This window comes from Sphaerodactylus townsendi, linkage group LG06, assembly GCF_021028975.2.
Source record: "Sphaerodactylus townsendi isolate TG3544 linkage group LG06, MPM_Stown_v2.3, whole genome shotgun sequence".
Classification (NCBI taxonomy): Eukaryota; Metazoa; Chordata; class Lepidosauria; order Squamata; family Sphaerodactylidae; genus Sphaerodactylus; species Sphaerodactylus townsendi.
The window spans coordinates 131,647,795-131,668,673 of record NC_059430.1 but is presented as its reverse complement, the minus strand read 5'-3'; the positions used below and the strand labels follow the sequence as shown (position 1 = coordinate 131,668,673).

General features: G+C 46.9%; 1 protein-coding gene across 2 annotated transcripts in view; it reads left to right on the top strand.

The window, feature by feature from the left end:
- The window catches only part of SUPT5H (SPT5 homolog, DSIF elongation factor subunit), a 36,023-nt gene extending 15,539 nt beyond the window's left edge, over nucleotides 1-20,484 (top strand). For both annotated transcript variants that reach the window (XM_048502108.1, XM_048502107.1), the window contains 14 exons: nucleotides 1,911-2,066; nucleotides 3,506-3,652; nucleotides 6,186-6,332; nucleotides 6,788-6,913; nucleotides 7,030-7,114; nucleotides 7,772-7,873; nucleotides 9,155-9,257; nucleotides 9,581-9,708; nucleotides 12,465-12,570; nucleotides 12,705-12,863; nucleotides 13,545-13,713; nucleotides 14,499-14,702; nucleotides 16,181-16,276; nucleotides 19,971-20,484. In XM_048502108.1, the coding sequence (XP_048358065.1) occupies nucleotides 1,911-2,066; nucleotides 3,506-3,652; nucleotides 6,186-6,332; nucleotides 6,788-6,913; nucleotides 7,030-7,114; nucleotides 7,772-7,873; nucleotides 9,155-9,257; nucleotides 9,581-9,708; nucleotides 12,465-12,570; nucleotides 12,705-12,863; nucleotides 13,545-13,713; nucleotides 14,499-14,702; nucleotides 16,181-16,276; nucleotides 19,971-20,141 (1,899 nt within the window). In that variant the 3' untranslated portion in view covers nucleotides 20,142-20,484. The remainder of the gene's footprint in view (nucleotides 1-1,910; nucleotides 2,067-3,505; nucleotides 3,653-6,185; nucleotides 6,333-6,787; nucleotides 6,914-7,029; nucleotides 7,115-7,771; nucleotides 7,874-9,154; nucleotides 9,258-9,580; nucleotides 9,709-12,464; nucleotides 12,571-12,704; nucleotides 12,864-13,544; nucleotides 13,714-14,498; nucleotides 14,703-16,180; nucleotides 16,277-19,970) is intronic.
- The last annotated feature ends 395 nt before the right edge of the window (nucleotides 20,485-20,879 follow it).

Below are 20,879 nucleotides of genomic sequence, written 5' to 3'. Positions count from 1 at the left end.
AAATGCAGTTCAATGTAGCAAAATGTAAAGTGATGCACATAGGGGCAAAAAATCCAAACTTCGCATACGCGCTACAGGGGTCAGTGCTATCAGTCACAGACCAGGAAAGGGATTTGGGCATCTTAGTTGATAGTTCCATGGGAATGTCAACTCACTGCATGGCAGCTGTGAAAAAGGCAAACTCTATGCTGGGGATAATTAGGAAAGGAATTGAGAATAAAACTGCAAGGATTGTCATGCCCTTATATAAAGCAGTGGTGCGACCGCACTTGGAGTACTGTGTTCAGTTCTGGTCGCCGCATCTCAAAAAGGATATAGAGGAGATAGAAAAAGTGCAGAGAAGGGCAACGAGGATGATTGAGGGACTGGAGCACCTTCCCTATGAGGAGAGGCTGCAGCGTTTGGGACTCTTTAGCTTGGAGAGGAGACGGCTGAGGGGGGATATGATTGAAGTCTATAAAATTATGCATGGGGTAGAAAATGTTGAGAGAAATTTTTCTCTCTTTCTCACAATACTAGAACCAGGGGGCATCCATTGAAAATGCTGGGGGGAAGAATTAGGACTAATAAAAGGAAACACTTCTTCACGCAACGTGTGATTGGTGTTTGGAATATGCTGCCACAGGAGGTGGTGATGGCCACTAACCTGGATAGCTTTAAAAGGGGCTTGGACAGATTAATGGAGGAGAAGTCGATTTATGGCTACCAATCTTGATCCTCTTTGATCTGAGGTTGCAAATGCCTTAACAGACTAGGTGCTCGGGAGCAACAGCCGCAGAAGGCCATTGCTTTCACCTCCTGCATGTGAGCTCCCAAAGGCACCTGGTGGGCCACTGTGAGTAGCAGAGAGCTGGACTAGATGGACTGTGGTCTGATCCAGCTGGCTTATTCTTATGTTCTTATGTCCTTTTGTGCCTTCACCATGAGATACCCTAATGTGTATTGATGGAACAAGCCCTTGTTAATAGCATTTGTGAGTGGGCTGTAGAAGAAACCCGCCTTTTGCCTCTTCGTGCCCCTGGCTGTCTTTCCGAGCGCATCTCATGTGAATGTTTAAGACATGGCCTCAGCCAAGTGAACCAGTCCATCAAGGCTGCCTGTATGCACCAGGGTCAGGCCACAGATGACTCAAAGGAAAAAGAAGCAACACTTGTTTGTTGAAGACATTTATTAGAGGCCTTTCTTCCTTACTTCTTCCTCAAGGCGGCTTGCAATAAAAATCAGCTTGCGAAAAATAAAAAAGGGCATAAAAGTACATAAAACCACATTTTTAAAAAATCAATTTAGGATTGCTTGAATCAAATGCGGTGCTAAATAAAACATCTGCCTCCTAAAGATGTAAAATGAAGAGGCTGGGTCTTCCATCCCAAAAGGGCCCTCTCTCGTGTACCCGTTAAAACCAGCTTTTTTGATTGGTGGGAAAGTCAGGAGGGCCTCTCCCTGTGATCTGAATTCCTGGGTAGGCGCATATACCCTGTTTTCCCCGAATATAAGACATCCCCGGAAAATAAGACGTAGTAGAGGTTTTGCTGAAGTGCGAAATATAAGGCATCCCCCAAAAGTAAGACGTAGCAAAGTTTTTGTTTGGAAGCATGCCTGACGAACAGAATACAGAAATATAAGACATCCCCTGAAAATAAGACATAGCGCATCTTTGGGAGCAAAAAATTAATATAAGACACTGTCTTATATTCGGGGAAACACGGTAGGAGAGACAGTTCTTCAGATACTCTGACCATCAGTTCTGACTCCCCATAGGTCTTCTTACAGTAGTTCATTGGTGAAGGACATTCGACCCCTGCATGTGATGGTTGGATTTCCATGCCACATGTTGAACAGCAGCTGGCTTCTGAGTTTGTTCCTTCTTCTTCCTCCTCCCATCCATCCTTCCTTCTACTTTCTCTCCCTAGGACATGTTGGAGTTCCCGGCTCAGGAGCTGCGTAAATACTTCAAGATGGGGGACCACGTGAAGGTGATAGCTGGCCGCTTCGAGGGCGACACAGGGCTGATTGTGCGTGTGGAGGAGAACTTCGTCATCCTCTTCTCAGACTTCACAATGCATGAGGTGGGTGGCAGGCAGGCAGGGAAGAAGCCAGGATGGTGGAGCTCCAGGGGGGGCAGGAGAAGGCCTGGCAGCTTGTGGGCATTTCGGAACTGTCTCTTCGAAGCATTCTGATGTTTCTTGCTAAGTTTAAGATGGCTGCCCAGTGCTGTCAGCTCCAAGCTCTGTGACCTTTACAAATGAGCAATTGAACACTGTTTTGCATTACTGCTGTTTTCTGCTTGTGAGGGAATGTACAGAACTCTGTAGTTCCCTGCAATCCACTCCCTCCAAAAAACCCGACTGGGAATATTTCTCAGTTATCCCAGCTGTGGTTTCTGAGTTCACAGCAGCCTGTTGAAGGATTTCTCTGCCACTGTAAGGGCTAGAAATTTGCTTTTTTTGTAAGCACCTAAATTTTTTTCCTGGTACTGTAGTGCGGTCCTGCAGAATCACAGCCCTGGTTATCCAAGAGCAAAGACCGCAGGATACCTTTCATAAGAGTCTCCAAAATAATGCCAGCTTTTGACTTCACCAGAGCTCTTCCATCAGGATGGATGTTTTTTAAAAAAATATGAGAAAAGTATTCAGAGATTTGGAAAATTCAGAAACCTTCAACCTGTCCTGTACTCTTAGGTTTGTTTGTTTGTTTTGTTTGAAGAAAAGATTACACAGCTTTGGTTTTTGATTTTGCTGATTTACCTTACTTTTCTATATGTTACAGTTTAGGTCAGGGGTGTCAAACTCATTTGTTATGAGGACTGGATATGACATAAATGTGACTGACCTCTCCCCCCCCCCCCCCCCCCCCCCAGGGCCCAGTTATGTGCCTTGGCTGGCCCCAAAATGGCACGGGTGGGAGGGGGAGTTGTACCTAGACTGGTGAGCCTGTAGCGAGGTGGGGTGGTTGCCCTGAGAGCGTTTATCAGGCCCACAAACCTGAGTGAGGGGAGGACACCCCCTCACTCCTGATCTTGCCTGGGGAGCCCAGTCTGGGGGGGTTGGCTCAGCTGGCTTGTGGGCTTGATAAGCCTTCTAAAGGAGTTGGATCCTGCCCCCGAGCCTCGTGTTTGACACACCTGGTTTAGATGTTTTTTCTTTAAAATCCTGTTTTTTTTTTTAGATTGTTACTTAGCACTTCCAATAGCTTTGTGGTGTGCAGCCGAGTTGTGCCCTTGCCAAGTCCCAGACTCCTGGCTCTGTTTCCTCCCTCAAGGTCCTTGTGTCCCCTCTTGGCCAGGGGCAAAGTGCCAGCGTTCCTCAGGGAAGAAAGACACATTTGCAAACAGAGAGTGACTCCTTTAAAGAGTCATTGCAATAAAAGTAGCAGCTTCAGGTTTCACCGTCTGCAGTGGTCGACCATGTCCGACTCTGGCCCAGCTGCTGCCTGGGTTCCTACAGATGCTCGTGGTTGCAAGCGGAAAAGGTCTGTTCCAAAGTCACCCCCTGCCTTCTTCCCCCAGCTCAAAGTCCTCCCTCGGGACCTGCAGCTCTGCTCGGAGACCGCCTCGGGCGTGGATGTGGGTGGCCAACATGAATGGGGAGAGCTTGTGCAGCTGGATCCCGAAACAGCCGGGGTCATCGTCCGCCTGGAGCGGGAGACATTCCAGGTGGGTGCGCATCGCAAGCAGTTGTGCTTTTGGGAGGCAGACGGCACAGAGAAGCCACTCGGCCTCAACCTGCACATTAGAAGAGCGGGTTCCCAAAGTACCGCTTGGGTTTCTTTTTGTAAACAGAGTCCTCAGGAAATGAAACTGATTTTGCTGTTGGGATACTATCGGATATAGTTCATTGAGATAAATGCTGATGCATTTTTGCAAAGGTGGCTCGTGAGGATGCTGGGACTCTGTGTTCTAGCCAAGATCCTGTTTTAGGGGGTGAATCAGTTGGGTTGGATAGTATTGCTCAACCAGGGCCCTCTGGTCTCCCCATCTAGGAGGGTATCTGCTACCTGTCATTCATGCCGAGCTATTTCCATTGTCCCTACCAGAGGATGATTCAAGATAACGCTCTATTGAGACCAGTGCAAATAGGCTGGAAGCCAGGAACCTGCCGCAACCTTTCCTGGGGTCCTCCCAGCATGCGCCTCCCTCTTGCCTCCCCAGGGAGTTTTCCCCTCAGACAGGTTCTGCACGTAGGGCAGTCAGTAATGCTATTGTGTGTGGAGAAATGGGGGACAAAGAGGCTGCTGAGGATTAACTTTGTGACTCCAGAGCTAGCGGGAAATTTCAAGTACTTTCATGGAACCTTCCAAAATCTACTGATTTTGCTGTAGGGTACTTCAGGGGGGTGGGGGGCAATCTAGAAGAATGTACTGAGATTAAAAATGAGGATTTTTTCCAAAGGAAAATGATTGAGTGGGGAGTGTTGAAATGAGGTGTGTCAGTTGTCTGTAGGTTGGTGGAAGCAGTGGATTTCCCAAGAGAACACTGACCTCAACACAGTCAGATATGCGCTTGGGCTAGAAGACTACCCAGCACCACCACCACCACCACCACCACCGATCCCTGGAAAACACTGGTGATTCATAATGATAAGATGTTTGGAACAGGTGGTTCAGAAACACACTGACTTTGGCAACTTCTTTGGAGGCATTTTACGGCCCTAAGTTACATTGGAATTTGGCTTGTGATAGTGAGTGGCTTAATAATCCAAACTGGCCAGATCTTGGAAGCTAAGCCGTATCAGCCCTGGTTAGTGCTTGGATGGAGACCACCAAGAAAGTCCAGGGTCGCTGTGCAGAGGCAGACGGTGGCAAACCACCTGCGCAGGTTTTTGCCTTGAAAATCCTGCAGAGATGCCGTTAAGTTGGCTACGACTTGCCGGCACTTTCCAGCACCACCAATGACTATTCCCCATGCACAGTTTTGATGAGAGTCTCCGGTGTTCTGCTGTTGTGTGTACAGAATTTCCAGCCAACGGGTGTAGCCTCTGGATCTGTGAACTCTGAAGGTAACATCACCCATGTAATGGTGAGGCTGGATATTTCTGAAGAACGCCAGGGTGTTGCCGCATCGGGCTCACATCCGCTGAGATGGACGTTCTTTGCAAGGTCCCCAACAGGTGCCCAATGAGTCTTGCCTATGGACCGTGAGCTGCCTTCTGTTGCCACGGCCTGGCATCCCAGGGAGCAGCCTGGCTCCACAGAGTCTAGCGAGACCTGCTACTGCCCAAGGCCACAGCTGGCTCCTTCTTGCCGCTTGGGGTTTGAATGGCCCTTCTATTGCTTTGCATGCATCCACCTTATCACCCAGTTCCTGGGACTATGGGGGAGTCTTTTGCAGGCTCAAGGTTCCATAACAACTCTCCCTGACTTTCCTTATGTGTTGCAAATTGTTTTGAGAAATGTGGGAGGGGAGAATGCTGATGGTAAAACACTATCTGATATATTCCAGGGACAGGGGCCATAGTCTACCTGTCGCTGGGGCTCTGACCCGGTTCAGTAAAGCTCTTGATACCTTCATGAGTCTCAATTATTGACTGGAGTACCAGATCCTTACAGTCCAAACGGAAGCTTCTGATAATTTCAACTAAAAGGCCTTTCCCACAGCCTTCTGTGATTCAGGTGGAAATGCTGGGAAAGCAGTCTGGGACCTTTGCGTGGTCAAAGCATTTCCTCGGCCTCTGAGATATGGTCCCTTCTTCGAAGCTGTGTCCAAATACTGGTGCATTTAGCTCAGACTTTCCTGCTCTGGCTGGCAGCTGTTCTCAGTCAGTCTTGGGCAGGGGGAGATGGATTGCTGGCCTTCAACCCGAGATGCCCAGGAGTCTGCATACACTGAGTTCAACAACGTTGCTGTTAGTTGATGCTCATGAATATCTGAAGCGGCTTTATGAGTGGTCAGACCACTGGTTCATCCAGGGTCGTGTGACTTGTTCACACTGGCAGCAGCTCCCTCAAGAACTCGGGCACAACCACGACCTTTCTTCTCATTTGGTTGCTAGAGGCAGAAGAGGCCGTTCTGTTACCTTCAGCACGCAAAGCAAGTCTTGAGCCCCTGCACCTTTGTTGGAAGTCTTGTGTTCTCCCCACCAGCTTCCAAGCTAGAGATTGATGGCGCTAGTTCAGGGCCCAGACTGAGGTTCTGGTGTTGTTCTCTCCCTCCCCCTGCCCTTCACTCTGAGCCATTTTCCTTCCTTCAGGTCCTCAACATGTACGGCAAAGTGGTGACCGTCCGGCACCAGGCAGTGAACCGGAAGAAGGACAACCGCTTCGCAGTTGCTCTGGACTCTGAGCAGAACAACATCCACGTCAAGGACATTGTGAAAGTTGTTGACGGGCCACACTTGGTGAGGAGGGGCTAGGCAAGAGAGTTTCTGAGGGCTCTAAGCCTGGTTAGTGCTGTGCAGTGAATAGTGCATATTTATAGAAAAATATCAGTCTTGGCTTTCTTTAAATCTGATTTATTATAATAATGTGATTATTTTGTCTAGATAACTAATTGGTTCATAACTAAACATGAGTGCAGAGAAGCCAGTCAGCAGGTTACAGCTGATATAGCAAGATAAGAAGGCCAATCTCAACAGTTAACCTCCACTAAGAAGCAGTTAATCTAACTTTTTCTGTAACTGTTTCAATTAACTGTTCAAGATTAAAGTAACCAAGCAAACAAAGTTGATGGGAAAGTGTTGAACTCTCGGGTAGCTTGCAAATTCAGCAAGGAAAGAGGAGTAATATCTTTGCTGCAGATACATGGTAGGAAAGCTCGGCATGTTCTAGTGACTTGTTCCGTATGTCCTCACAGGGTCGTGAGGGGGAGATCCGTCACCTCTTCCGGAGCTACGCTTTTCTGCATTGCAAGAAGCTAGTGGAAAATGGAGGCATGTTTGTATGCAAGTCGCGCCACTTAGTTCTGGCCGGAGGCTCAAAGGTGGGGGTGCTTTTTTGGGTGGGGTGTGGGTACAAGTGCTTGCTGTTAAATTCCTAATTGAAATAATCTGCTTCCCTCTCCTCCTCTCCCCCCCCCCCCCCCCCCCGGTTCTGTAGCCCCGGGATGTCTCAAACTTCACCATTGGTGGGTTCGTGCCCATGAGTCCTCGGATCAACAGTCCCATGCACCCCAGTGCAGGAGGTGAGTGAGGAGGTAACTGTGGGTGGCCTGCGGTCTCAGCCTCAGGTGGTTTCATCTAAGAATGTTGAGTGGTTAATCTCAGATGTGTTGCTTACAAAGCGCATGCAGTGCCCCTCAGTCCCTTTGGGGAGATTCAGCATAGAAGCATAGAGTTGGAAGAGCCCACAAGGACCATCAAGCCCAATCCCCTGCCATGCAGGAATACACAATCAAAGCATCCCTGACAGACGGCCACCCCGCCTCTGTTTAAAAACCTCCAAAGATGGAGACTCCACCACCCTCCAAGGCAGCGCATTCCACTGTCAAACAGCCCTTACCGTCAGGAAGTTCTTCCTAATGTTTAGGTGGAATCTCTTTTCCTGTACTTTGAATCCAATTGATGATTGCATGCCTTGGAGATTAAAGGCAATCCAGGCAAATTGCACTTGATTCTACCAAAAAGGAGACACAGCCCAACTGGAGACTGTCTGTTGTTGTTGGCTAAGAAGGAATGTTTTATGGTTTGAGGTTTTCTGGGTCTTTCTCAGGGACCAACAGGCCACTGTTCTGTAAGGATGATGATTTGTCTTTAGCTTGTTCTTGGAGCTCCTTTGAGATGCTACAGGTACTTGAGTTCAGATTTGCTCTTATTTTCTGTACCCTCTTCCTCTCCCTTAGGTCGTGGCGGCTTTGGAGGGGGTGGGATGAGCCGGGGTCGTGGGCGCAGGGACAACGAGCTAATTGGGCAGACTGTGCGGATTTCACAAGGGCCCTACAAAGGTAAGGTGGCCTTTTTTTCTTTGGAGTTAACATGAACCAGGCATCCTTGAGAACAAGGGTGGGACAGTACAGTGGCTTGAGCTCTGGACCTAAGACCAGGGTGATCTTAGAAGAAGTTCCTACTCAGCAAAGAAGTTCACCAGGTGTTCTTAGGTCAATAATTCCCTCTCAACCTGGCCTTTATCTCGGTGGTATTGTGCAAATAAAAGTGGCTGAGGGAATAAAATATAAAATTTGTATAAAAATTGGAGGGCGGTATAAAAATCCAATAATAGATAAATAAAATTAAAATAAATTATGATTAAAGATCAGCAGACAAGAGAAGAGAGAAGAATCACATGCACTGCCCTGAACTCTTTGGAGGAAATGTGGGATAACTCTGGATTTGGAGCTGTGTGTTAATTGCATGCTTACATCAAGGTATATCCACAGGATCCCACGCACCATAACTCATTGATCTACCTAATCCGGAGTCAGGACTTTGTTAGCCTTCTATCTTCTGAATACGGTGGCTTTCCATGGTCTCAGGTGGAGGGCTTTCATGCCTCTTCCCTCTAGGTGGAGGAGCTACAGATTGAAGCTGGGAGCATCTTACGTGGAGCAGATACTTTTTCACTGAGCCACAGCTCCATTCTTGGGAGTCCTTCCCCCCATTGGCATCTGTAGACAGAGCTGAGTGGGGTCTCCATCTGAGGGTTAAAATTCTGGTAGTGTTCAGTGGTGGGAAAGCAACTTGGAAGCCCATCAAAAGGAGGAATGCACCATTAAGTTGCAGCCAACTTATGCAACCCTGGAGTAAGACAAACAAGGCAAGAGATGATCAGAGGTGGTTTGCTGTTGCCTGTTTTTGCATAGTCATTCTGGTCTCCTGTCCAAATACTAAGCAAGGCTGACTGTGCACAGCTTCTGAGACCTGACAAGAGCTATCTAGATCAGGCCATCTGCCTGAGTGGAATGATTGTTGCTTGCGTTAGCTTTCCTGAAAAGAAGCCCTGGCATCTGAGTTTCTGTGAGAGACCGAAACGTTACCTCTGGGAGTTTTCTACCCTCTCCCTCCTCCCAGGAACCCCAGGGAGCAGATACATGTCAAAGTGTAACAGTGCACCTAGTTTTCACTGCACAAATGCACTGAGAAGTCATCCTCAGCTCTTGAGAGACTCCACGTGGTTTACACGTTTGGTTTCCCAACGATCTGGTGGGAAGGGTGCTGTTTATGGGCCTTTGTGTCTTCTCTACCCCTTTGGTAACTCGCTCATTGACCAGTGTTCTCATCTCTTCCAGGCTACATTGGCGTGGTCAAGGATGCCACAGAGTCCACCGCCCGGGTGGAGCTGCACTCCACCTGCCAGACCATTTCAGTGGACCGGCAGCATCTCACCACAGTGTAAGAGCTGTCGGGAAGGCTCATTGTGCCGGGTTGGGGGTGTGTGTGTAGAGTTCTACCTGCGCATTGTTTTTATCCTTTTCATTCCCCAAGTCCTCTGCCTTGGTAGTGATGGGCCTTGCGGACCTTCCTGCGGGGTGATGTGGAGTTTGCTTGATTTCAGGGTGGGGACAGGAGCTCTCAGCAAGGGTCCAAAAAGGTTGAGAAGTCTAATAACTTTGTTTTGGTCCCTATCTTGTTTTTCAGGTTGGGGTTGGATCCCCCCCCTTCTTTGTCTGCTTATAGACACCAGCTCTAACCCAGCACTGTTTTTGCTTTGACAGTGGCTCCAAGAAGCCGGGTGGCATGACCTCGACTTACGGGCGCACCCCTATGTACGGCTCTCAGACTCCCATGTATGGTTCAGGGTCCCGCACACCAATGTATGGTTCACAGACTCCATTGCATGATGGTGAGTGGAGGGAAAGGTCATGCTTGCTGGGGAGGCGGGGTGGGGGGGTGGGATGCTTGGTCCCTTCCTGTGGGGAAGGCTCCTTTCAAGACAGGGTGGAAGAAGTGGGGAGGTACTGAGAAGACCCTTAATTACCTCCAGTCCCTCTTGGGACCGCTGAATCTTTGGAGACCCTGTTAAGTCCTCGGGCAGCGGGATGCCAAACTTGAACAAATTCAGTCAATTAAATGTTTCTGTCAAGGTAAATAACATGAGGTTTACAGAGTTCTAGGTACAAGGGGAGAAACAAGGAGCTTCCCCCGCCCCCAAACCTGTGTGCTCTTTTCTTTTAAAGTAAAGGGTCTTCTCTGAGTGTAGAGGGTCTTCTCTGTAGAGTTCGAAGGAGACGTGTCATGCTGCCTCCTCACCTTAGAATTCTTAGTTGGACCTCAAGAACAGGATGGCTTAGTTATATCTGGTAGAATGATAGAACTGTCAGTGTGTGGAGGGAAGTTTTTTGTTCCAAAACTAAAAACTGGATTTGCATAAACAAATTTATTTAGAAATGGTTTCAATGTAATTTTTACTTATTTTTTAATACCTATGAGACCACCTCTCCTGTTACAGCCCCTCTCCTCTGCACTCGCTTTGGCCATCCGAGGGGCCTCCTGCAGGTGCTTGACCCTAGGATGGTTCAGTTACCTGTCAGCAGAAGAAAGACCTTCTCACCTGCGATTCCTGTGGCAGGGACTCTCAGATGACACCTGTGCCCTGCCAAACTTGTTTAGTTTCCGCAGGAAATTCAAGGCCAAATTGCATAGGCCAAATTGCCAGGCCAAATTCAAGGCCAAATTGACTTTGGAGTGTAATCGATAAGTTTGGGGTATTTTATGTTTTATGGTACAAGTTACATATTTTAATTGTTTCAATTCAGTAATGTATTGTCGAAGGCTTTCATGGCCAGAATCACTAGGGGTTTGTGGGTGTGCCAGACACAGATGCAGGCGAAACGTCAGGGGAAAATGCTTCTGGAACACGGCCATACAACCACAGCACTCTAATTCAGTAATGGTTGAGGTCTGAGAAACTCAGGTTTGAATCCCCACTCTGCCATGGAAACTTGCTAGGTGACCTTGGGACAATCACACACTTTCAACCTTGACCCTGGCCAGTATTTGGATGAGGGACCTCAAGGATTGTGAGGCGGAGACAGATAATGGCAGACCACCTTCGGATGTCTTTTGCCTTGAAAATGCTACAGAGGATACCATAAGCTAGTTGTGACTTGATGGCAAAAAGAAAAGTATTTTAAAGTTGCGAGTCGCCATACTATCCTTTAGGTGAGCAGCGACTAAAAAAATCCATTAAGAAAATACATTCAGTATAGTATCATATGCGTAATGGTTTCAGATAGGTAAAGCTCTTCTTTCTCTCTGGCCCCTTCCGCACAGGCAAAATAATGCGTTTTCAAGCCACTTTCACAACTGTTTGCAAGTGGATTTTGCCATTCCGCACTGCTTCAAAGAGCACTGAAAGCAGTTTGAAAGTGCATTATTCTGCATGTGCGGAATGAGCCTAAGTTCCTGAAATAAACTGAGCCACAAAGGCTTATTTTTTTCACTTGCCCACGTAGGCTAATAACTTCCACAAAGAACACAGAATCCTCACAGTCTCTATCAGCAGAGTTTAAAGCAGAGCTACTCTGGTAAGATGAGATGGTCTATATAGTCTTCTTGCACTCACTGCAGCCTCCTACCACACTTGGAAAAGAGTACTCTCCACGCAAGATGTTCTTTCCATAGGAAGGTTTTACTTTAGCAGTTGCAAGGTTACACAAGTCTATTCTATACAAGACTATAAGACTATACATAACTTTTCAGCAAGAACAAAGTTGAACACATACTCTCTGAACTTAGACTCAACTCAGAACCTAGCAAATACAACGCTTTGCATTTTATACATTCAACAAGGATACTTTTCCCCCACCCTGGCAACAGCCTTTCATTGGTCTAGAGTCACAGTTGAACTCACCAATCATGTTAAAGGTCAACTGTAACCACTTGCCCCTAGACTGACTGTCTCCTGCCTCTCTGTGTTGGGCAAACTTCTGCTGATTAGAAGATGAACCTTTTGTGAACCTTCATGACAGTCTCCCCAGCATCTCATTCAACTCTCATCCCACACTCTCTCTGAACTCTCTTGCTGCAAACCAGTCAACTCCTCCGCCTAAGGTGCAGAGGTTTTCTCTGACCCCATCTTTTCTTGAGGGGAAGGACAGGTTTTTGAGCATCTGACAATGGGTTTCTCCATTCAGTGGCTCAGTTCATTTCTACCCAGAGCTGTCTGCCTGATTTAGGGTCTTCAAAAAAAACAAAAAAGACTATTTTTATACCATTTTTTCATAAAGGTTAGCAAAACATTTAAGTGTCTGCCTTTTTGCACCTGTGTTTTGAGGGTTTGCAATGTTTTAATAAGGTGTCCGTCCTCCAGCCAGCGAGGTGTAGTGGTTAAGAGCAGGTGGATTCTTATCTGGAGAACCGGGTTTGATTCCCCACTCCTTCACCTGAGTGGCAGAGGCTTATCTCGTGAACCAGATGTGTTTCTGCACTCCTACATTCCTGCTGGGTGACCTTGGGTAGTCACAGTTCTCTGGAGCTTACTCAGCCCCACCTACCTCACAAGGTGGGAAGAGGAAGGGAAAGGAGCTTGTCAGCCACTTATAGGAGAGAAAGATGGGGTATAAATCCAAACTCTTCTTCTCTCTTCTTCTTCCCCAGGCAACCGGACTCCTCACTATGGCTCTCAGACGCCTTTGCACGATGGCAGCCGGACCCCCGCACAGAGCGGGGCTTGGGACCCCAATAACCCAAACACCCCTTCCAGGTTGGTACTGCTTAATGGAGGAGGGGTGGGCAAAGAAACTCGAGAGCTCAGGGTCAGTGAAGTTGTTGAGGGTAGACAGGGTCCACATGGACCGCCTGATTGCTTTCATCTCTCTCATCCCATCTCTTCCACAGAGCTGAGGAAGAGTTTGACTACGGCTTTGACGATGAGCCTACTCCTTCTCCACAAGGCTATGGGGGAACGCCCAACCCGCAGACTCCAGGCTATCCTGATCCGTCTTCCCCGCAAGTTAATCCGCCGTACAACCCTCAGACGCCTGGCACCCCGGCCATGTGAGTGTGCTGTCACTGGAAGGGATGAGGGGCACAGTTCTTCCCTTGTGTCTCTTTTGGCTTTCTTGTGATTGGCTGTTGTGGTCGTGGCTGTTCCAATCAGTGTCAAAGGCTTTCACAGCCAGAATCACTAGAGTGTTGTGTTTTTTCCGTGTTGTATGGCCATGTTCCAGTAGCATTTTCTCATTGCAGGCAAAACATCAGGAGAAAATGCTACTGGAACATGGCCATACAACCCAGAAAAACCACAATACTCTTGTGTGACCGTGGTAGTTTTTGCTCCTAACATTTTGCCCATATCTGTGGCTGGGATCTGTGTCACAGCGAGATGTGTTTGTGATTCTTCACATGTAATAATGTGGTGTAACTGTTAAGGGTGTTGGACTACAATCCTGGGGACACTGTTATAAAATATTTGGTCAACTGGCCAAATCTGTTGTTAAAATCTGTCAAGAACCCAACCTTGGGATGAATTTGGAAAGCTCACCGAGTACCGAGTACAGCTCAGTTTTAAATTGACACTGTCATCTAGTGGGCAAAAACTGAAAGTCCCTGCTTTCTCAATTAAACTGGCAGTTTTTTGAGGGGGCGGGGCTTTTCCATTTGTGCTTCTGAATGTCTGTCTGTGCGCCAGTGCTTGCTCTGCTGAAGGGCCTTGGTTCTCTCTCTTCCCCACTACAGGTACAATACAGACCAGTTCTCTCCCTACGGAGTTCCATCCCCTCAGGGCTCCTACCAGCCAAGCCCCAGTCCTCAGAGTTTCCATCAAGTGGCTCCCAGTCCTGTAGGCTACCAGAACACCCATTCGCCGGCCAGCTACCACCCAACTCCATCACCCATGGCCTACCAGGTACTGCCGAAAACCGTAATTAGGGGGTCCTATTGCAACCTGCAAGTAACAAACCTTGCATTACCTGCTAAGGAATCCCAGGTCTTTCAAGAACTGGCTGTTTCTCTTGATGATCAATCAGCCGTTTTTAAGAGTTGGCAAGATCTGCACCTGATTGCTTGCAATGGCTCTGTGGTTAGAGGTAGACCTGAAGGGGGAAGACAGAGGGGGCCATGGCTGGAAAGGAAGTTGCAATTCCCGTGGGCACTTCCAGAGTTTTAGTCACAGGCAGCCAGATTGCTGACACCTGCAGCAGACTGAACAGTAGCTGAAGCAAGGGGTCCAAAGTAGCGACTGGGGGCACGTTTTGATCTACCTCTGACTATAAATGGAACCAAACACAGATTCTCAAGACCCAACAAAAGTGAGACCCTTCCACATGTCAAGTGTTGTAAATTGGCTGGTCCTGCTTACCACGAGGGGGGGGGGGGGCCTTCAAGAACCTTTCCTCTAGTCCGCAAGGGAGAGGGGATTGCACCCTGGGGGTCAAGATGTCACTCTGAGTAGAGCCTTCTAGCCTGTCTGTCCAGCCAGTGAAAGGGCCAGTCCAATGTTTGAGTTTCTGAAATGTTAACCTCAAGATCAGCCTTTGTCAATTATCCTGTTATGTTTGGCTAGAGACGTGCTAGGCTAACCAAGTTCTGGGCATTTTGCCATCTCCCCTTCAGGCAGCAAAATGTCCTGACCCAGCCAGCCTGCTGCCTCTTCCAGGCTCTCATTCTCTCGACCTTGCTTCCTTGCTGCAGGCTAGCCCCAGCCCCAGCCCAGTGGGCTACAGCCCCATGACCCCGGGGGCTCCTTCGCCAGGCGGCTACAACCCTCACACCCCCGGCTCTGGAATCGAGCAGAGCTCCAGCGACTGGGTCACCACAGACATCCAGGTCATCATCCGCGACACTTATTTGGACAGCCAGCTCGTGGGGCAGACGGGAGTCATCTGCAGCGTGACTGTGAGTGGACACAAGCATGTGCCGGTCGACATGGGGTGGCTGGAAAGTAGAGGCAGCTGGGCTATTTGAGGAATGGGCTGGAAAAGAGGCGAGGAAAGATGGGTTGGCAGCAATGAGAGAGTGGAAGAGATCCAGGTCTGTGGCATCATTTGGCCATCCTTAATCAAATTGGAGTGTGTGTGTGTCGTCGTCCCCCCCCCTCATTCCCCAGAGACTTGGATATATAACAAAGCATCAGACCTGGTTTGTTTTGACTGTAACAGATAGAAAGGCCATCTTCTTAGGATTACTTTCCCTGAGAGGAAAGAGCTCGCCCGCTATTTCCCTCTCAAAGAAGCAGATGGATCAGTTGAGACTTCTAATGTGGCTTGTATCATAAAATCGTAGAGTTGGAAGAGACCACCAGAGCCATCAAGTCCAGCCCCCTCCCATGCAGGAATAAATAATCAAAGCACCCTGACAGATGGCCATCCAGCATCTGTTTAAAAACCTCCAAAGAAGGAGACTCCACTACCCTCTGAGGTGATGTATTCCATTGTCAGACAGCCCTTACTGCCCGGAAGTTCTTCCTAATGTTTAGGTGGATTTTTTTCCCCTGTACCTTGTATCCCTTACTCCTTGCTCTAGTCCCGTGGTGGCGAATCTTTGGCACTCCAGATGTTATGGACTACAATTCCCATCACCCCCAATTGGCCATGCTGGTAGGGGCTGATGGGAATTGTAGTCCACTGCTTATCCTGGAGATATAAGAACCACGCCACCACTGCTCTAGTCTCTGGAGCCGCAGAAAACAAGCTTGCTCCATTCTTCCACAGGACATCCCTTAAAATATTGAACCAGGGCTGTCTTGTCACTGCTCAACCTTCTCTTCTCCAAACTAAACATACCTTGCTTCCTCATAGGGCATGGATTCCAGACCTTTTACCATTTTAGTCTCCCTCCTCTGGACCCATTCTAGCTTGTCAGTATCCTTCTTGAATTGTGGGGCCGTAGTGTCTCAGTAAACTGGGAAGTAAGGTTTCCTCTGGAACCTCACCCATTTAACTGTGGCTTTCTTTAACCACCCAAAGCTCAATGCAGGTGCCTCAGCAGGTTTATTTTGACTGGCTAGAGCGGGGGTCATTCTGGAAAACTCCAGTGCCAACCAAGCTTGTTACAAAATGCCACGTTTGAGTTTTCCGGCTGGCCACTTGGCTTCCACGGAGCCGTTCCACGAACTGCAGTGCTCTTTTTCTCCCACGCAAGGAGTTTTCCTCTGACATTTGCTGGAATGCAGCCCAATATATTTCCTTTGCCTTCTGTAGCTTTTTCAACCTCTTGACAGCTTGAGTCTCCTGCACCCTCATGCTGGTGGGGATCAGCAAAGGGCCATGGCTGGTCCAGGATCTCCCAGGGAGGAGTTCTTCAGAGCCAGCCTTGTTGACCAGAACTCTGCCTTCTGCACCTGAGTAATTCCTCTTCTCTTCTCCACTCCGCAGGGTGGGATTTGCTCTGTCTACCTGAAGGACAGCGAGAAGGTGGTCAGCATCTCAAGTGAGCATCTGGAGCCCGTCACGCCGACCAAGAACAATAAGGTACAGTGAGAGAACCAGCAAGAGGCGCTTTCTATCTTGGCCAAGTTCTGGGGAAAGCACGGCTATTGTATCCTTGTGACAAATTATCTAACTGCACCCAATTTAAGAATTTGTAGTGCTCAGCACTGTACAAGTTTTCTTCATTAGCTGACACCTGGAAGATCTCAACTGGATCCATCCGAGATAAATCTTTATCTGTTATAGCACAGTGGAAAGATTAGGGGGTTTTGCACCTGACCTTTTGCCAGAAGAACAGAGAACTTTTAAGTTTAATAATCTTACTTAAAATAAATCATGACTCTTTATTACGTAAGAAATTGTTGGGGGGATACAGGTGCCAGTTAATCATACAGTTTCGGAGGGGCAACCATTTGCAACCAAAATCACATCTCTTAACATGTCTCAAACTGAGCTAAATGCATAAATTTAAGGCAAACCAGGTTTTAGCTATGTAATACTGCTATGTAAAGTTTTGAAGCCCTGTAATACAAAGAGAGATCTCACCCAACATCTATGATTAGAAGCCACCAGCAGAAAGCCAGATGAAACCCTGCCATGATCACTCTTATAGAGAAAGTGACAGTTAAGAACAGAAATAAATCTTTCTAGCTGGAACACGATTATCCTCTGAATAAAATGATCAGTCCCTAAAGTGATTGTATGTAGAAGCAACCGGCAGACTTTGAATACATCTTGATAGTTGTCATTAAATTCTTGAAGCAAAATTTTAAGGCTAAAATTAGCACTTATCCACAATTAAAGAGCAATAGATCCATTGTATTGTCAAAGGCTTTTTTTAAAAAAATATTTTTATTGATTTTCACCATTATATAAAACAGTCATATATCGCATAGGTTACATAATATTGAAAATAGAAGAGGAGTTAAACATTATCAAAAATCCCCCCCCAAAAGCCATAATAAAACAAAAGAAAAAGAAAAGAAATATAGAAAAGACTATCAAAGGTCCCTCTCTTGTTCAAAAGGCGAGGTATGCAGTAAGTCAGGACTGAAACATTAGAATACATTATCCTTATCAGTTATAACTTCTAGTTTTCTATCCACTATTACCTTCTATACTGTTCCCTCCCCTAAAATATAGTAGTCGAGGAACTTACTATAAAAAACAAAACAGGTTTTTAAAATACAAATTTTACTTACTGCAGGGTGTACAAAAACTTCCCCCCTTCTTCCCTCTTCTACCCCCTGCACCTAACCCCCCCTCCCCATGACTTCCCCATCAGCTTATTCCCTTCTTTATAAAAACAGCTAGTTATATACTAATTCCAAACTTTATTCTGTTCTATTTATTAAACCTTAACCCTATTGTCGAAGGCTTTCAGGGGCAGATTCAACTGGTTGTGGTGGGTTTTCCGGGCTGTGTGGCCGTGGTCTGGTAGATCTTGTTCCTAGTGTGTAACAGACTTCTCTCTGTGATACACCTCTGAAGATGCCAGCCACAGATGCAGGCGAAACGTTAAGAACAAGATCTACCAGACTAAGGCCACATAGCCTGGAAACTCCACCACAACCAATAGATCTATTGTTTCTTCAGCCACACTAACAACCACCCATGTGTAAAAGTGGTCCTGTACTTTTCCTGACCAGCGATTGAGCCTTTCAGAGGTTAGGAGGTTACATACAAGAACATCTGACCAAAGGAATTTTGACTCCAAACAATATTTTTTTTATTTTCACACATAAAAAGACAACACAAAAAACAGATAAATATATAGAAAGAAAAAAGAAATAAAGCACAACCCATTACACATCATATAGTCTCTTCCAGCTATCTCATATTTCACTACAAGTTAATTGTATCATACATGTGCATACAACTAACATATTGATTCAACAGTGCATCTAAGTGCTTTAATTATGTGTTCCTGCATTGCAGGGGATTGGATTTGATAGCTCTTGGGGTCTCTTCCAACTCTATGATTCTTAAATGTCTTCTGGAAATTACAATCTACTGTGTTCTTTAGATTTTAAACCCTGACACTACCTCTCTATTTGAATAGTTTTGTCAAAAGGTATTCTGTAAAGGATTTCCAGTTTTGTGAAAAATTGTCCAAACTGCTCTCTTAATGCTGCTGTCAGCTTTGCCATTTCTGCATGTTCTGTAGCTTTCAGAATCCAGTATTTTGTTGGTATCTTCTTGGCTCTCCATTTTTGTGCATGTAAAGTCCTTGCTGCAGTTGTTACATACATAGAGTTCTGTACTGTTTGGGGAGGGAACCCATCATTCCCAACAGATTTTTTTTCAAAATTGTTATTTTCAATGGTTCTTTTTTAAATTCCTTGAGTATATCCCAAAAAGTCACAGACTCTTCACATGTCCATCACATTTGAAAAAAGACCCCACTTTCAGCGCTTATTTGACTCACCTTATCCAGCTTTGGCGAATTTTTTGGCTTTTATTACCATGACTTTCAAAAGCTGAGACCCTGAAAATCATATTGGTCTCTGAGGTGCTACTGGACTTGAATTTAGGTCTGTCAACTGCAGACCAATACCCTGTTTCCCCGAATATAAGACATCCCCGAAAAATAAGACATAGTAGAGGTTTTGCTGAAGTGCGAAATATAAGGCATCCCCCAAAAGTAAGACATAGCAAAGTTTTTGTTTGGAAGCATGCCCGACGAACAGAACACAGAAAAATAAGACATCCCCTGAAAATAAGACATAGCGCATCTTTGGGAGCAAAAATTAATATAAGACACTGTCTTATATTCGGGGAAACACGGTATGTCTGCCCTCTACAAAAAATAGGAACATGTATGTATCATTAGAATCATAAATTCAATGTAAATTTCTTTATATTGTTTATTCTATATCCCCCCTTTCTGTCCAATGAATCCCTCTACCATGCTGATCACCTGCACCTGCATAACTGCACATGTGCAACAAGTGAAAGAAAGAATACGGGACCTCCCTGCAATAGTTGGGCAATAGATCTACAAGTTGTTCATGCTGTAGATCTACAAGTTGTTCCTACTCACTGCCACAACAAGAAAACGTCCTTGGGGGACTTTATACACTATTGGGCACTCCGTGAACTCTGCTCACAACATTATTTGTGCCCTGCTCAGTCCCTCTCCCCAACCTTCATTCTTGGTGGTGGGGCTGGCAGCCACTTGAATTATCAGCTGTGGCAGAGATCCCTGATTTACATGGAACTCTGACAAAACGAAGAGCTTCCCTGGGGAAGAGCTCCATGTTTCATTTGAACCCTGCTGTAACCCACACAAAGCAGTCGGGCACGCTTAGCTTGTCCGCCAGGGGGTCCCCTTCTCTTCTGGATATCGTGGTAGGTGGTGCTGACCAAAAGGACACAGCGGCTCTGCCAGATTGCAGCACATTTTAAACAGGACACTGAAATGATGCACTGGAGGGGAAGTGTTTTGCTTTACAAGCATCACACTTAAATCAAGGCTGCTCCTTGCATGGCTGCCAGGAGGTCATAGAATAGTCTTCCACAGTAGCGAAGCTGTAAGGGGACAGGGCACTGGTCACCAGGTGCACACTGGTGGGGGCAGAAAATCGCCATCCGCCCCTTCCTTCAATTGGCCATGCTGGCAGGGGCTGATGGGAATCGAAGTCCATGAACATCTGGGATGCTAGAGTTGGACATCCCTACGACGAAGGCCTGGTTTCATACAACCAGTGACTCACTTTTCCCCCTCTTCTTGCAGGTCAAAGTCATTCTGGGAGAGGACAGAGAGGCTACAGGTACCCTGTTGAGCATCGATGGAGAAGATGGCATCGTCCGCATGGACTTGGAAGATGGCATCATCCGCACGGACGTGAACGACCCGCTCAAGATCCTCAATCTCCGTTTCCTTGGCAAGCTGCTGGAGGCCTAGAGGGGGACAGAGAATAACTTAATGTGTACCAATGTTGCGGGTTTTATTTTTTTAGTGTTATTGCCTCCAGCCTGATGCGATGTGTCCTTGTATAGATGGGCTCCTGTCAACCTGGTGTCCCTCCGATCCCCCTTTATTTCTTTGTTCTCTAGCACAGCAGTTGTGTGGGTTTCAGGGAGTGGGGGTAGCCTTTTCCCTCTTGTCTTGTGAATCAGGGGGCCTCAGCGGAAGAGGCACAGCAGGTAGAGGGCTTGGGGGCCCTTTGCTTCTTTCTTAGAGTGTGTCCACCTGTGAGACAGAACCAACCAGTGCTTTGCTTGTTGCAATAAAATCTTCCCATGCACTCACTGTCTTTGCTTTGGTAACCACTTGACTTTCTGCCTTGGCACAAAAACTCTACTTAAGTGTTTCGTCCTGCACAGAATGATATGGAATATCAAGCAGACTTCAGAGATTTATTTTATGCACTTTTGTTTCCTTTGTACCTGCCTCCCTCCCACCAAAATAGCTTACATCGCTGTCACCTCCATTTGGAATATGCTGCCACAGGAGGTGGTGATGGCCACTAACCTGGATAGCTTTAAAAGGGGCTTGGACAGATTTATGGAGAAGTCGATTTATGGCTACCAATCTTGATCCTCTTTGATCTGAGATTGCAAATGTCTTCACAGACCAGATGATCGGGAGCAACAGCCACAGAAGGCCATTGCTTTCACATCCTGCATGTGAGCTCCCAAA